The sequence below is a fragment of the Antennarius striatus genome, chromosome 18, assembly GCF_040054535.1.
Source record: "Antennarius striatus isolate MH-2024 chromosome 18, ASM4005453v1, whole genome shotgun sequence".
NCBI classification, from domain to species: domain Eukaryota; kingdom Metazoa; phylum Chordata; class Actinopteri; order Lophiiformes; family Antennariidae; genus Antennarius; species Antennarius striatus.
The window spans coordinates 17168974-17182334 of record NC_090793.1 but is presented as its reverse complement, the minus strand read 5'-3'; the positions used below and the strand labels follow the sequence as shown (position 1 = coordinate 17182334).

Here is a 13361-nt window from a genome sequence, read left to right as displayed (position 1 = left end):
CTGTGGTTGCCATGGTATTGGAGCACCACTGAAAATTACTTGTTTTAGCCCCATGCATTAGATTATTTGATAATCAACATATCCAGCATTAATTGAAACAGGTCGGCCTTTCTAGAAGTGCAAACACCACACACAAACAACAAACACAAGCAAGCAAGCAAACAAACATAATTTTAGTTTCACTTTTCATTTCAAACTCTTGTGACCATACTGGGGACAGGAATGACAATACAAAATGTTACTGTTACTAATTAAAATATATATTTACCTAAAGTAACCTTCGGAGTGTGGGGAGGGCGGGGGGGAGACTGCAGCGTCTGTTTGATACGTGCGCTCTATCCGCAACTATCTGCCACCGCAATATGGGCCAAATTGGCACTTGGAAAACAAAATGCATGACTTTAAAAAAAAAAAAAAGTTTTTCTGTATTCGCACAGAGAGTCCGGTTTGTCAAAATTTTTTCTGTAAATCAGCTCACCAGTTTGGACGATTGAGGCATTTCAACACCATTTTGGGGTCGACATACAGAGATGCGCATGGGCCTGAGCCAAACAGAGCTGTCCATGGTTCTGATCCATGACAGCTCTTGAATTTGATTTCAATTCCAACTCTTATTCTGGTCCAAGTGGAAAATGTTCATTGTCATGAATTTGACCTCAACGACAACAGTCTTGTGTGTGTATGTGTGTGTGTGTGTGTGTGTGTGTGTGTGTTGTAAGGGCCCAAACTGTATGCAAACACCCACGAAAGTGGCTGACATGGAGAGAGTCAGAGCGGAAGGGATGGGGGCGCGACGAGTGGAGGATAGAGTCAGTGAGGAGGGGATGGGGGGGTCGACGATGATGTCATGGGTTTTAAGCGTTATGGATGAAGGAAATGGCGGCAGCTTTCTCTCTTTTCACTTCAGCATCAGCACCGATCGAGGGGGACAAACCGCAGGAACGGAATCCAAACATGCCGACTGTCTGAGGGCGCAGGACGCAGCGCGCTTCCCCTCCATCAGACCCAGACCACAGATCTACACAAGAACGGGACTCCGTTAAGTGTCACTTTCGTCTATATTCTGTATTATGAGCAAGCGTCAGTGTATAGGAAGTAGTCCAACCCCGAAAGGAGGAGCAGAGACGCGCACAAGGGTGTCGACGGAGAGAGGCGAGGGTAGAGGAGGCGATTCGGAGGGAAATAACGGACGAGGAATATTAGATTTGTAATAATGGCCGCTAAATCGGACGGGGTGCTAAAGATAAAGAAGAGTGACGTCGCCTTCACTCCGTTGCAGAACTCGGAACACCCCGTGTCGGTGCAGGGACTCCACCCGAGCGCACAGCCCAACTCTGCGGACGCGGCGGACGCGGACTTCATCAACGGGGAGTCGAGATGCTGCGGCGCCGGGGGGTCCAACTCCGTGTGCCTTCGGCTGACCCGGGTGCAGCAGAAATACACAGTGTGGGACTGCCTGTGGATCGTTTCGGCAGTGGCCGTGTATCTGGCCGATGTGGGTACCGACGTGTGGCTGTCAGTCGACTACTACCTCCAGCACGAATACTGGTGGTTCGGCCTGACGCTCTTCTTTGTCATTCTTGGCTCCTTCTCGGTCCAGCTTTTCAGTTTCAGATGGTTCGTCCACGATTTCAGCTCCGAGGACGCAGCGGAATCCGCAGCGGATTGCGCGCACCTCGATAGGAATAAACTACTGAGCGGCTCCGCATCACAAGGTGACGTTAGCGCTCCGCACCACCCGGCCACCCCGCAGAGACAGGCGTCGACCGTCAGTAAGAACACCACCACCAACAGCACTGCGAGCACCGTGGTGGGGGGCAAAAAGAAGAGGAGGTCGGCCTACGTCTCCTTCAGCATCTGGTTCGGCCAGTCAGTCATCCACATCCTCCAGCTGGGTCAGATATGGAGGTAGGAGGGAAGCTGACTGACATCTTGGAAAAACTGATGCCTTGTGTTTGTGTTCATGTGGAATAAATGAATGCTAAGATGACCCCCCCCCCCTCCTGACAGTAATAGGCCTTTTATTTAATGCCTGCTCCAAGACCATGGCACCAGCTATCATATCCAATATGTACCCTGCTGGAAAACCAACAAAAATCATATTTATAGGTTTTACATTTGTGGTTAAATCCGACCCCATGGTCAGATTGGTGGCTGTTCCAGAGGGGCTGCTGAAGCCTGAACAGTTTTGAGATCCATTATTAATATCTTCTTTCAAATAAATCTCTCATTCCTGAATTGATGCATCAAATAAACAGTTGACATGTTAGTATTTTGTTCTTAGAAATTACAGATTTTTCATGGTTGTTCCCTCCATCAAGGAGATTTTGTGATTGGTGTGTTTGATTCAAAGAATTTGCACGAAAGTTTTGGGGAAGATGAATCCAAGCTTATCCTAGACCATTGGATTTCGGTGATGATTAGTATCTGGATCAGGGATATTATAAAAGGATTTTTGAGGTGGGGTAGTTTTATCACTTTGGCTTTTGACACTAGAGCTGAACAATCAATAATTAGAATAAACTTTCTCAATTATCCATTCAGATGTTAGGGAGGTTTATGTTCTCTGATCAGCTTGATATTGTTCTCTAATTCCATTTCCTCGTTTCCATCAATGTTGCTACAATAACTAATCCTTTTTAACCATATTCACGGCAAAAGTTGTATGTAAGAGGCAGACTTCTGTTTCAGGCTACAAACTGTTAAAGTAAAATCGATAATGAATTATATTAACTATAAAATGTTGATTGCTCTCACATTAGGTCATGTGAGGTGGGAGGATCAAGATTAAATAGCAAACCAGTCAGCAGCAGCTCAGTCCACAAAGACTTGGCTTGAGGGAATAGGGGTTGGCTGGTTCAAGACCAGCGCAGACCAAAGTACAGATTGTGAACTGGTAGCTGGAGGGGTGTCAGTTCACCTCCTGAGCACTGCTGAGGTGCCCTCTAGCAAGGAACTGAAACCCACTGTGTGAAATATATAGACTGAAAAAAAAATTCACTATTGGGGATTAAGGAAGTTACTTTATTAATAATACATTTTATATTATATACTATATTAAATTATTATATAGTTTATCAATATTAATAAAATAACGGTTTTCCTTTATAAATACATAATAATCAACACATCTGAATCTGTTTTTGGAACCTGGTTTGAATCTGATTAAGAATAATGAACTAAGACTTAATTCCCCCAGAAATGAATGACTATGGCTTCTGTCTCAAGCCTTAGTCTTTTTAGCCCTAAAACATTTGTGTCCTAATTTGTTTTTTCATACAAAGTGCAAACACAGAGGCACTGTTGTCAGATTTACTTAAAGTAAGAATATCTGAAAATCTGAACCTGCGGACCAATTATGTTTTTGTTCATCATTGTCATAGTCTGGCTCAAGGACAGTGACAAAGAGCGAGAAGGAAACTGGATTTAAAAAGTCAATTCAGTTCAACATGAATAAGTCATGTGTAACGCTGCCGAGGTGTTGACTCTTCCAGGGCAGGAGTAAACTGCAGGATGAGGGAACGTTTTGAAGGAGAGAGCCCACAGTCTTCCTACAAGACAGAGTAGAGGAGCACAACAAGCAGCAAGGGGGGCAGAGACAGTGACCCTAAAAAAAATGCACATCAAGTGCTGATCACTGCAGGAAAACCAAAAAATCATGTAAACAAGAATGTTCCTCATCAAATACTCAGGGTCCAATTTTTAAACAAGTTTAAAACACCCAGTTTTCTCCACCCTTTGGAATCAAATCTTGATTCGTCGATGTCTTTCCAGCTTCTGCTTTTGTTGTCATACTAGTCAAAGATGTGGCAATGTCATTTTGAGCCAGTGTGCTTTCTTTCTTTTTTGTCTTTTCAGTGTTTGTATTTACCATGGTTTTGTTCTCTAGCTGTTCTTCTGAATGCAAAACACTTTTGCAACAAGTCAGAATACAGTGCTATGAAATTTTTATATCTTATTGAAATTTTTAGATCTCTGTCCATTTTTTTCTTCAACATAATATTGAAAGTCTGACATAAGAGCCCTGCTTCGTGACAGCACCACTAGTTGGTGGAAGGATACATCAGCTGAGACCGGATCTTGTTTTCATTCATGGAGTAAAGACGTAGCTCGAGTGTGCTCATGAGTTTTCTGTTTCTTTTCATACGTTATTATTGTTTACGTAAGTAATATGTAATTAATCAAGGCCAGGCAAAGTATACATGTCTATTGGTTGAGAATTTTTTTTTCACAATTTAGACGGGTTGGGTTTTTTTTTTTACAAGACTGGAATGGATTAAAATGTTTTTAAAAATAATTTTATTTTAAAATGGAGCGAATAATTCACAGAGCAAATAATCACAAGGTACTACCATATCACAAGGTACATTGCTTTTACTAAGGATGGAAAGCAAATAGATAGAGCTTCTTTTATCCCTTCAACTCTGTCATTGTATTGAAAAGGTTTTGACAAATACACAGATAATCTATAGTATAGTTAATGTAACCAAACAGCCATGTGTCAGCAGCCTGAATGAACATTAAGAATGTGAACTGATGAATTGTATAAACTAGTTGTTAGGTAAACTGACTAGCTTTGACCCTGAGACATAAAACACCAACCTTAACATGTTCTTGTAATATCATGTTTTTCAACTGTAAATCCTCAACTAGAGCGAGATATTATCACGACTTTGCAAAGATCTCACTCTTTTGCGCATACATATATTTAGATGTGTTGCTCAAGAGCATATGATGCTTTTATTCAGCAATGGCTGTCACAATCCGCTCCTGGTTTTCCCCTCATCCGCCCAGCTCTACCTGCCTTCCACTCCAAACTCATCAGTGCAACTGCCTTCACCTGTGTTTCCTCACCTGATTATCACCTGCCGGCTCAGTACATATACCCTCCCATTCCTCTCAGTCTCTGCCAGATTGTCTTTGTGTCATGCATAGCTCTCTCGTATTGATCTCCGGACTGCTTCCTCGGTTACGACCCTGCCTGTCTTCGACCCGTCTTCCTCGTCTCTGCCCCGGTAAACTGACCAGCCTTCTGTCGTTGACTACTCTGCCTGCTCGTTCCTTGTCTGATACCTGTCACCTGGGATTCCTGTTTACGGAGACTGTTGGTCTGGAATATTGCTGCCATTCTGTGCGAACCTCAGAATAAACTGTTAGACTATTCCTGATCTGGTCTCAGTCTGTGCTGTACGTGGGTCCTACCTCTGACCTGTTACAATGGCATTACTTATTTACACACAACACTTTCCACCATAACAAAACACATCGCCAGTCTCAGTCACAGTGGCCACATTACCCATAAAACCTAATACTGGTCTAGCAACTAAAACCTAGAAACTGTCATGTCACACTTAAAACATTGACATAACAGTAAGTGATCCCTACGAAATGAGACGTTTAAAGCACACTAGTGGTTGCAAGTCAAGCACAAGCCTATATTTTGTATTTCTATTGGCTGAATGTGTGAAGCTGTGTGTTCTTAATGTATCCATAAAGTATTAGAGCATATCTCCTGTTTTGTTTGGGGTAGAAACACAAAATTGATATTGTTGGAAAGGTAATTCCTTTTTTCATTTACCCAACTTATGGTTTGGCTTCTGAAGTGGGACACAGCTAATGTCTGAAATATAGAGTGTGAAGGACTGTGAATAAAAAGGAAAAGTGGGAGTAGGTGGACAGATACAAAATGCATGTTAGATGAATGAATTAGAGTAGATCAAATTATTTTAAATAGGATTTAAAGGTCGCACTTCATTTGAGCATAATTCATGAACATTATCCCACTCAAACTCATTCCCTTTAAGTGACAATCCATGTGAAGATGTATGAAGAATCCAAGTTGAAGCGGAGAATCCCAGCCATTTTCTGCCTGAAATCTGTTTGATGTCACTTTAGCTTCTGTCCGGTTATTTTTGATCCATTTTTATTGACTGATTGAAGTTGAAGTGATGTATTTTTCCGTGTTCCCCAGGTATTGTCGCACCATCTACCTGGGTATTTTGAGTCGTCAGAGTGGAGAGACGGAGCGCTGGCATTACTACTGGAGGATGGTGTATGAGTTTGCCGATGTGAGCATGCTGCATTTATTGGTTACGTTTCTGGAAAGTGCTCCACAACTCGTGCTGCAGCTTTGCATCATCATACAAACACACAAACTTCAGGCTGTGCAAGGTAACTCTTTGTCCCTGTCTCTCTCTCTCTCTCACTCCTCGCTTAATGTCAGTTTCATACAGGCATGACAAGTCTTCAAAATAGAACATCAGGTGATACTATTGTTAAACGTTTGTGCACAAAGTTAAAGTTTTTGATACCCTTGTCGGACATGTCCACATTTTTTCTTTTCCTTATCTCGCACCAGTCACATTATTGGGGAAAAATACCCCCCCCCCCCTTTGAGAATAAAGATCTGATTATATTGGCATTAGGTTTACATCTTACATCTCCAAGGAATAAAAACCTAATCAAATTTAATGTTACATGTGAGGACTGAGATCTTGATGGTGAGAAGGGAATTCTAGACCCTGAACAGGGACTTCAAAAGAAGAACTGTGTGCACTGAGAAAGGTAGAGAGGTTTCAGAGTCTGAGAAAAGAGAATAAATGTGCTCAGTCCATCAAGAACCCACACAGGTTTTCTAAAACTCTGGTTGGTGAAGTAAGATATGCAAGGTAGGCCCTGAAGACGTTAGGGTGATCTGAAAGACGCCACGCTGATTCCGGCCGTTTAGGATCACCAGAGCTGCTCCTCCTGAGAAAGAGTGACATCAATGAGTTACCTTAGAGGGAGGTCTAAGAGATTTAACAGTCTGAACAGCATCTGTTCCTGAACCAAATGGTACACCTTACCATACAAGAGATGTCCTAAACTACTCCATGGGTTACGGAAGCACTTGTAAAAAGATCAGACAATTGGCACTATTCAGCCTAGAAAGGTGGGCTGCATTGTACCAAAAGAAATGCACTCTTCTGAAAAAAGAACAACTTCATATTGTCTGCCTACCTTTCATTGGTTCAATATTAAGAGCTCAGCTTAACAAGTATTTCCCTGTTGCCATTCCCGGTATAGTCCAACTAAAGTTGTGGTGTTTTGGCAGCAGGGTTCTGTCAGGACTAGACGACCAGACTGCATGGACTATGTGTTCAGGGACACATGCCGATTGTGATTATAAATAATCTCGTTTTACCTCCTGTTGAGTTGAATTCAAGTCGAATCCTTCAGTCTTGAATTATTCAGCCATTTGTTCATTCCTTCATCTTCTTGAACACGAAATGATTGCAACCCTCTTATCTTCAATGGCTTATCCACCTTGCGGCTTGCGTAGCTCGCCACAGGCAAAAGTTGGGGTGGAGTGGAAAGAGATGTCAGCTCATCACAGGGCCACATGAAAGACAATCACTCACTCACACACCTCCAGACAATTTTGGATTTGTTAATTCACATACATTGCATCTTTTTGGTGGTGGGTGGAAGCTGGAGAACCTAGAGAGAAACCATGCAGACACAGAGAGATTATACAGATTGTACCCCAACTTTTCTTTAGTTTTCTTTTTCTCCAAGGTGAAGTGAGAGTGAATTTGGACAATTTGTCACAAGACTGCATATAATATTAACTGTAAAAATAGTGAAACAACTAACAAAATAGCATTTTGTACATAAAAATCTCCACACTATGTAACTTTATGTTGCAGGTATGACGGCAGCAGCATCCCTTGTCTCTCTGGCCTGGGCCCTGGCATCCTACCAGAAGGCCTTGCGAGAATCTCGCGATGACAAGAAACCCATCAGCTACCTGGCCGTCATCATTCAGTTCTGCTGGCACTTCTTCACTATTGCTGCAAGGGTCATCACGTTTGCCTTGTTTGCCTCTGTGTTCCAACTCTACTTTGGGATCTTCATCGTCCTGCACTGGTGCATCATGACCTTCTGGATAGTTCACTGTGAGACAGACTTCTGTATCAGCAAGTGGGAGGAGATTGTGTTTGACATGGTGGTTGGCATCATCTACATCTTTTCCTGGTTTAATGTCAAGGAAGGACCAACAAGGTAAGGAAGTTTGACTTCTTTCAAAGTAATGAACCTCTGTTTCTCTGTCTGTCTCTTCCTCTCTTATATTTTTGTTTGAATTAAACGTGTGGTATGAAGTGTTACTTCATACCACACCCAAAAAACAAACATTAAAAAACAAGTATACCTGCCTTCTCCCTCTTTCCATCCATCCATCCATCCATCCATCCATCCATCCACTCTTATTGGAAACAGTTCACACCATGTGAAAACCTCCCTGGACTTTGTCTTCAAGGTCAAGGGAATAAAATTTAACCTAGCTGAAACCATGTATTCCTTTCATATTATGTCATTCCTTCACATGTATTCCAACTAAGGAAGCAGTCAGAACAGTAAGGAGAAAACCTCCACAAGTCCATATTTCACCCCGGACCACAAAAACATGGCTTTGCCATGGGCTCACTTGTACTCCTGTTGAAGCCAATGTGTATATGAGACAGGTGGAAAGCAAGGCTCTGAACATTTTCACAGGGAAAAAGTGGAGGCCTTTACAGACCACATCAAGACAGTGAATCACAACATTGAGATTATCCGTGAAGATGTTAGAGACAATGTCCTGTCGTTCTTGGACTGTCCAGTACACCTTGAAATGGATGGGAATCTCAACATCATTGTGTACAGAAAACCCACCCACACAAAGCAGTATCTTCTTCTTGATTCTCACCTGTCACTGCAGCACAAGTTAGGGGTCATCACAACCCTTAACCATTGGACCCAAAACACCCCAACCAGAACAGGAGGATGTAGAAACATCCGGAATGTGCTTAAGACAAGTGGCTATATGAACGAAGATCAACACACCCAACCACAAAGATACCATTACCCAGGGGAGGGAAGACAAATGGAGACACATTGTGATCCCATCCATTGCTAGTTTTTCAGGAAAATTCAAGAGCATTTTCATTCATTCATTCATTCATTCATTCATTCATTCATTCATTCATTCATTCATTCATTCATTCATTCATTCATTCATTCATTCATTCATTCATTCATTTTCTGAGCCTCCCTTGCTCGGGCTTTTTGAGCCTATCATGGAGAACTTATGGGTGATAGGTGGGGAGACGCTCCAGATGGGACGCAAGTGCATCACATAGCCACACGAAACACGAACAACTACTCAAGCACACATTCACACCTACGGGCAATTTGGAACCAACAAATTCACCTGAACATGTTTTTGAGGTGGGAAAGATCCAGCTATGGACAAAACACCGAAACAAAAAAAAGATCCTGTGGGAAATTTGGCTTGTGATGTGATACTGATAGCCCTGGTGTTGGGTTTGGAGGTGCACCACTCCTGGGCTATGTTAAGGAATTTGGGCTACCTTGACCTACGTATTTGTAAATTTGACTTTGAATTCAGGCGTGATACTAAGCAAAAACTGCACTTTTCTGTCAGTAGTTTGGCATCATTCTGGGCCTAAAGTTTGTCAGATCCAAAGAACAGATCCATAATTACGTATGTCATACCCAGACTTCTGTTTGGCTTAGATTTCTTTGGCAGGTTCTGCACAGAAATACCTTTTTGTGTGGATGGAGATAGTTCTCCTACAGGTACTCACGCAGCTGAAATTTTTTTGCAACTAGAAAAAAAAAAAAAAAAATTCTGTTGTCCAAATACCGTTGTTTTTGTAGCAGGGTTGTCAGTTTCTGTCTATGTGATCGAACTGCTCTCATCATGTCTTATGTCTTGTTTTAGGTGTCGGCTTTTCATCTACTACCTGGTGATCCTTTTGGAGAATGCTGCTCTCAGTGCTTTGTGGTATCTGTACCGATCTACTTACACCACTGACGCATTTGCAGTACCAGCGCTCTGTGTCATTTTCAGCAGTTTCCTCACAGGTGTGGTTTTTATGCTTATGTACTATGCATTTTTCCATCCCAACGGTCCACGATTTGGACGCTCACCGAGCGGCCAGGGTCTTAACCTGGACCCCACTTCCCAGTTCTCTACCCTCCCATCTGAGGATGCCACCAACTCACTTCGATCTAACCGAGGTGCCACCATAACCCCGGATCGTGATATGGGCAAGTATTCTGACCGGGATGGCTGCATGCCAGTGTTCCAGTTTCGACCAGTGGTTCCATCCACACCTTCATCTCGTGCTCCACGGCTGGAAGAGACTGTCATCAAGATTGACCTTTGCAGGAACCACTATCCATCATGGGAGCGCCATGTCCTTGACCGCAGTATACGTAAAACAATCCTGGCCATAGACTGCTCCTTGTCTCCTCCACGACTGCAATACAAGGACGACACTTTGGTCCAGGAGAGGTTGGAATATGAAACCACATTATAGTTCTAACCTATGGAAACCTGTAAAAGCAGCCACCAGAGGATGAAATAGACTAAGAATTTCTTTTTACAAACAATATTCATCTGTTTTTTTCTCCCTTTTGCTTTAAATTCAGCATCAACATCCTGCTGGTCGACATTTGAGGAGCAAATAGAGCGCAGTGCAATTAATGTCACTGGATGCATTTGGCTTCTTTGCTGCTGTTATTTTTACTTCCTATCATCAGGGAACTCCTGTCTCCCATGAACTGAATGCAAATCAACACTGTTCTGGCACTGAAACAGTGTTCTGAAGCTGAAACACAGCTTGTTTTGAATCGAATTAGGGTAATCACAACACAAGCATTGTTGGGATTACACAGGTAATCCTCCAATATGATGAGGAAACGAACTGTTATATCTATTACAACGTGTTCACTAGTGTGTTAACTATCCTAAATTTGGATGATTTGTTCCAATAGCAGCTACATTTGGGTTTTGTACTTTAACTACATGAGTGTGCCAAAAAACAACCACAATTCTTTGTAGATGTCCTGTAGCTTTTTGAGGAGCTGGTCAGAGGGATGTCTGGGAAGACTATAACATTTCACTCTGCCCTAGACAATTCTTGGATAATTCTGATCTACATAAGAAGATGAAGATCAGTAAACAACATGACAACAGGAAAGTAGCATCTCTAATCATTTGTCATTGTGATTTCTTTAGATTGAATCCAGTAAACCTGGCTGAATGGGAGGACAGGGATATAAAGGAGGAGTGAAAAACGGTCAGACATAAACTCGATGGCCTTTCATCTTTTCAGAGATGAGTCGCACAATGCCAAGAGAAAAATGTGGTTGTGGTTAACTCGTTTGTGAAGGGAAGAGCAGTTTAGATTTAACAAGTACCTGAAAATGAGAGGATGGTGGAGGAAATTAGGAAATTGGGGATGAAGAACAAGAAAGGTCAAGTGATGAGCAGCTATCTCAGATAAAATAAAATAAACACCAGGTTGAACAGTTCTCCGATAAAACATGCAACATTTTGGTTTCTTGTAGAGTTGTCATAGTTATTGCAATTGTGTGTTTTTTGTTTTCATGTGTGTATATGTAATAGATTATGATGATACGTGTGTGTCTGAGTGTGTGTTTCAACAAAAAAAAAAAAAAGGAAAGAACAATAAGCTCAGAAGAACTTATTGTTTGATGTTTCAATTGCCTCTGTGATATTATCTATCAGTGAAGGGACACCTTGATAGTTAATGTTCGTTTGTTTTTTGATAAATACATGGGGGAATAAAATTCTGTTCTTTGTCCTTCTACTAATTCAACAACAGCTATTACTGTTTTACAAAGTAAACAGAATGGATTTTTAAATGAAGTGCCCCTGTGAGAGCTCTAAGTAAGACAAATATCACAAATAACAGTCTCATTCAGAAAAAGCAGCAGACAAACAGATGTACACAAAAACTATGAGCACAATTACAAGGCATTACATCACACAAACTTATCAAAAGCCTCAACCCAAGCAATTGCACACTGTCTATCACAAGGTCAGTCATTTGCCATTGTTACAGCATATTTTGTAACTTGTGTTTTTACAAATGAAGTTACTTTATCTCTGCGTGCATACGGAGTGTCAGTGCACTACCAACCCACACAACACCATTTCTCTGCACTGAATTAAGAACATGCCTTTCAGTAATGCTGGGAAACAGGAAACAGTGACATCATCATACACTGCAGATGTTCTGTTAGCCAAATCCTTCACAGCTCTCTCACTTAAGTGTCTATAACAAATGTGAACTAAATATACTGTACGTTGCATTAAATAGAGAATTCATGTGGAGCCTAAAATATGCAGACCTGAGAGGGAACCATGAGTTTCCATCGGTAGTCTTCTCACCAGAATTAACATCAAACTTTTAACAGTTGTTTTATTGGTGGCAGCAATTTCGGAATTTATTACAGAAGTTTCTTGAATCATTGTGGCTTACGTGTGTGTGTGTGTGTGTGTGTGTGTGTGTGTGTGTGTGTGTGTGTGTGTGTGTGTGTGTGTGTGTGTGTGTGTGTGTGTGTGTGTGTGTATGTATGTGTTCATTTATGTATTATTTCTATAATTGTGTTTTGTATGAGACACACAGTCCTGTTTACAGTTTTTACATTATATAGCTGATGTTTTTAGCAAACCCAAGATACTTCAAATGATCAATAAACCTTCTGCAGCTAACTGAAAACCCCTATATTCTCCTGTGTGGGAAGTCATGAGCAGGAGGCTCGATTATCTCTTCACTGCTCCATTCATACAAGCAGCAGGAACTTAAACTGTACGTACTGGCCAGTCCTTTAAACTCACTACATCTAACTCAAAACAGCACACTAAAAAGACATGGCAGGTATATGAAGGTACCTGGGTTACCCAATCAGATTTCAGTGCACAGTAGTCAGTGCTACACTATGCCTCAGACTACAGTCAATCATTTGTAACACACTGTTCTGTTCTATAAAAGTGATGCATACTGTATGTGTGCATCGTCTATACTGACTATTGTTGAAGTAACAGTATAGTAAGTGTGTCTGCGTTTAAACTACCTACAGTATCATACAGCAATACAGTAAACAGAAACCAAATGAGCCCTGTAATTAAAATTCAAGCACACAGACGTAAACGCACACAAACGCACCCATACTGCGTGTATATGTGGTTTTCTTCGTTTTCATGATTATTCACATTGTAAATTATCACTGAAGGCATCAGAACTCTGAATGAACTACCGATTGAAGCAATGTAAGTACGTTTTATAGTTATAGTATTTAGGTGGAGGCATCCAAAGATTTTTCTGCATCTTCCTGCATTGGATTATATTATCCATTTGTATTTAATGTCAAAAGTGCTCACATTATTAAAGCACTTGCATTAGTTCATAGTGAGCCTGAAGTGCTGCTCTGCTGATGTGGGAATACGATGGCCCATAGCAAGTTTGTGGAGGACACAACATACCAGGATTAGATAGAAGTTT

At 41.5% G+C, this 13361-nt stretch overlaps 1 protein-coding gene across 2 annotated transcripts; it reads left to right on the top strand.

The window, feature by feature from the left end:
- Positions 1-1213: 1213 nt before the first annotated feature.
- xkr4 (XK related 4) lies at positions 1214-10367 on the top strand. 2 transcript variants are annotated; one of them, XM_068341523.1, is made up of 4 exons: positions 1214-1908; positions 5972-6171; positions 7689-8043; positions 9767-10367. In XM_068341523.1, the coding sequence occupies exons 1-4, from the start codon at positions 1214-1216 to the stop codon at positions 10365-10367; spliced, it is 1851 nt and encodes a 616-aa protein (XP_068197624.1). The 2 variants fall into 2 exon arrangements, with proteins under 2 accessions (XP_068197624.1, XP_068197625.1); XM_068341524.1 differs by lacking the exon at positions 7689-8043 and having other exon boundaries at positions 5972-6181.
- The last annotated feature ends 2994 nt before the right edge of the window (positions 10368-13361 follow it).

Coding starts and splice junctions, on each gene's coding strand:
- xkr4 (XM_068341523.1), top strand. CDS start 1,214: ATGGCCGCTAAATCGGACGGGGTGCTAAAGATAAAGAAGAGTGACGTC. Junction 1,909..5,971: donor CAGCTGGGTCAGATATGGAG/GTAGGAGGGAAG, acceptor CGTGTTCCCCAG/GTATTGTCGCACCATCTACC. Junction 8,044..9,766: donor GTCAAGGAAGGACCAACAAG/GTAAGGAAGTTT, acceptor GTCTTGTTTTAG/GTGTCGGCTTTTCATCTACT.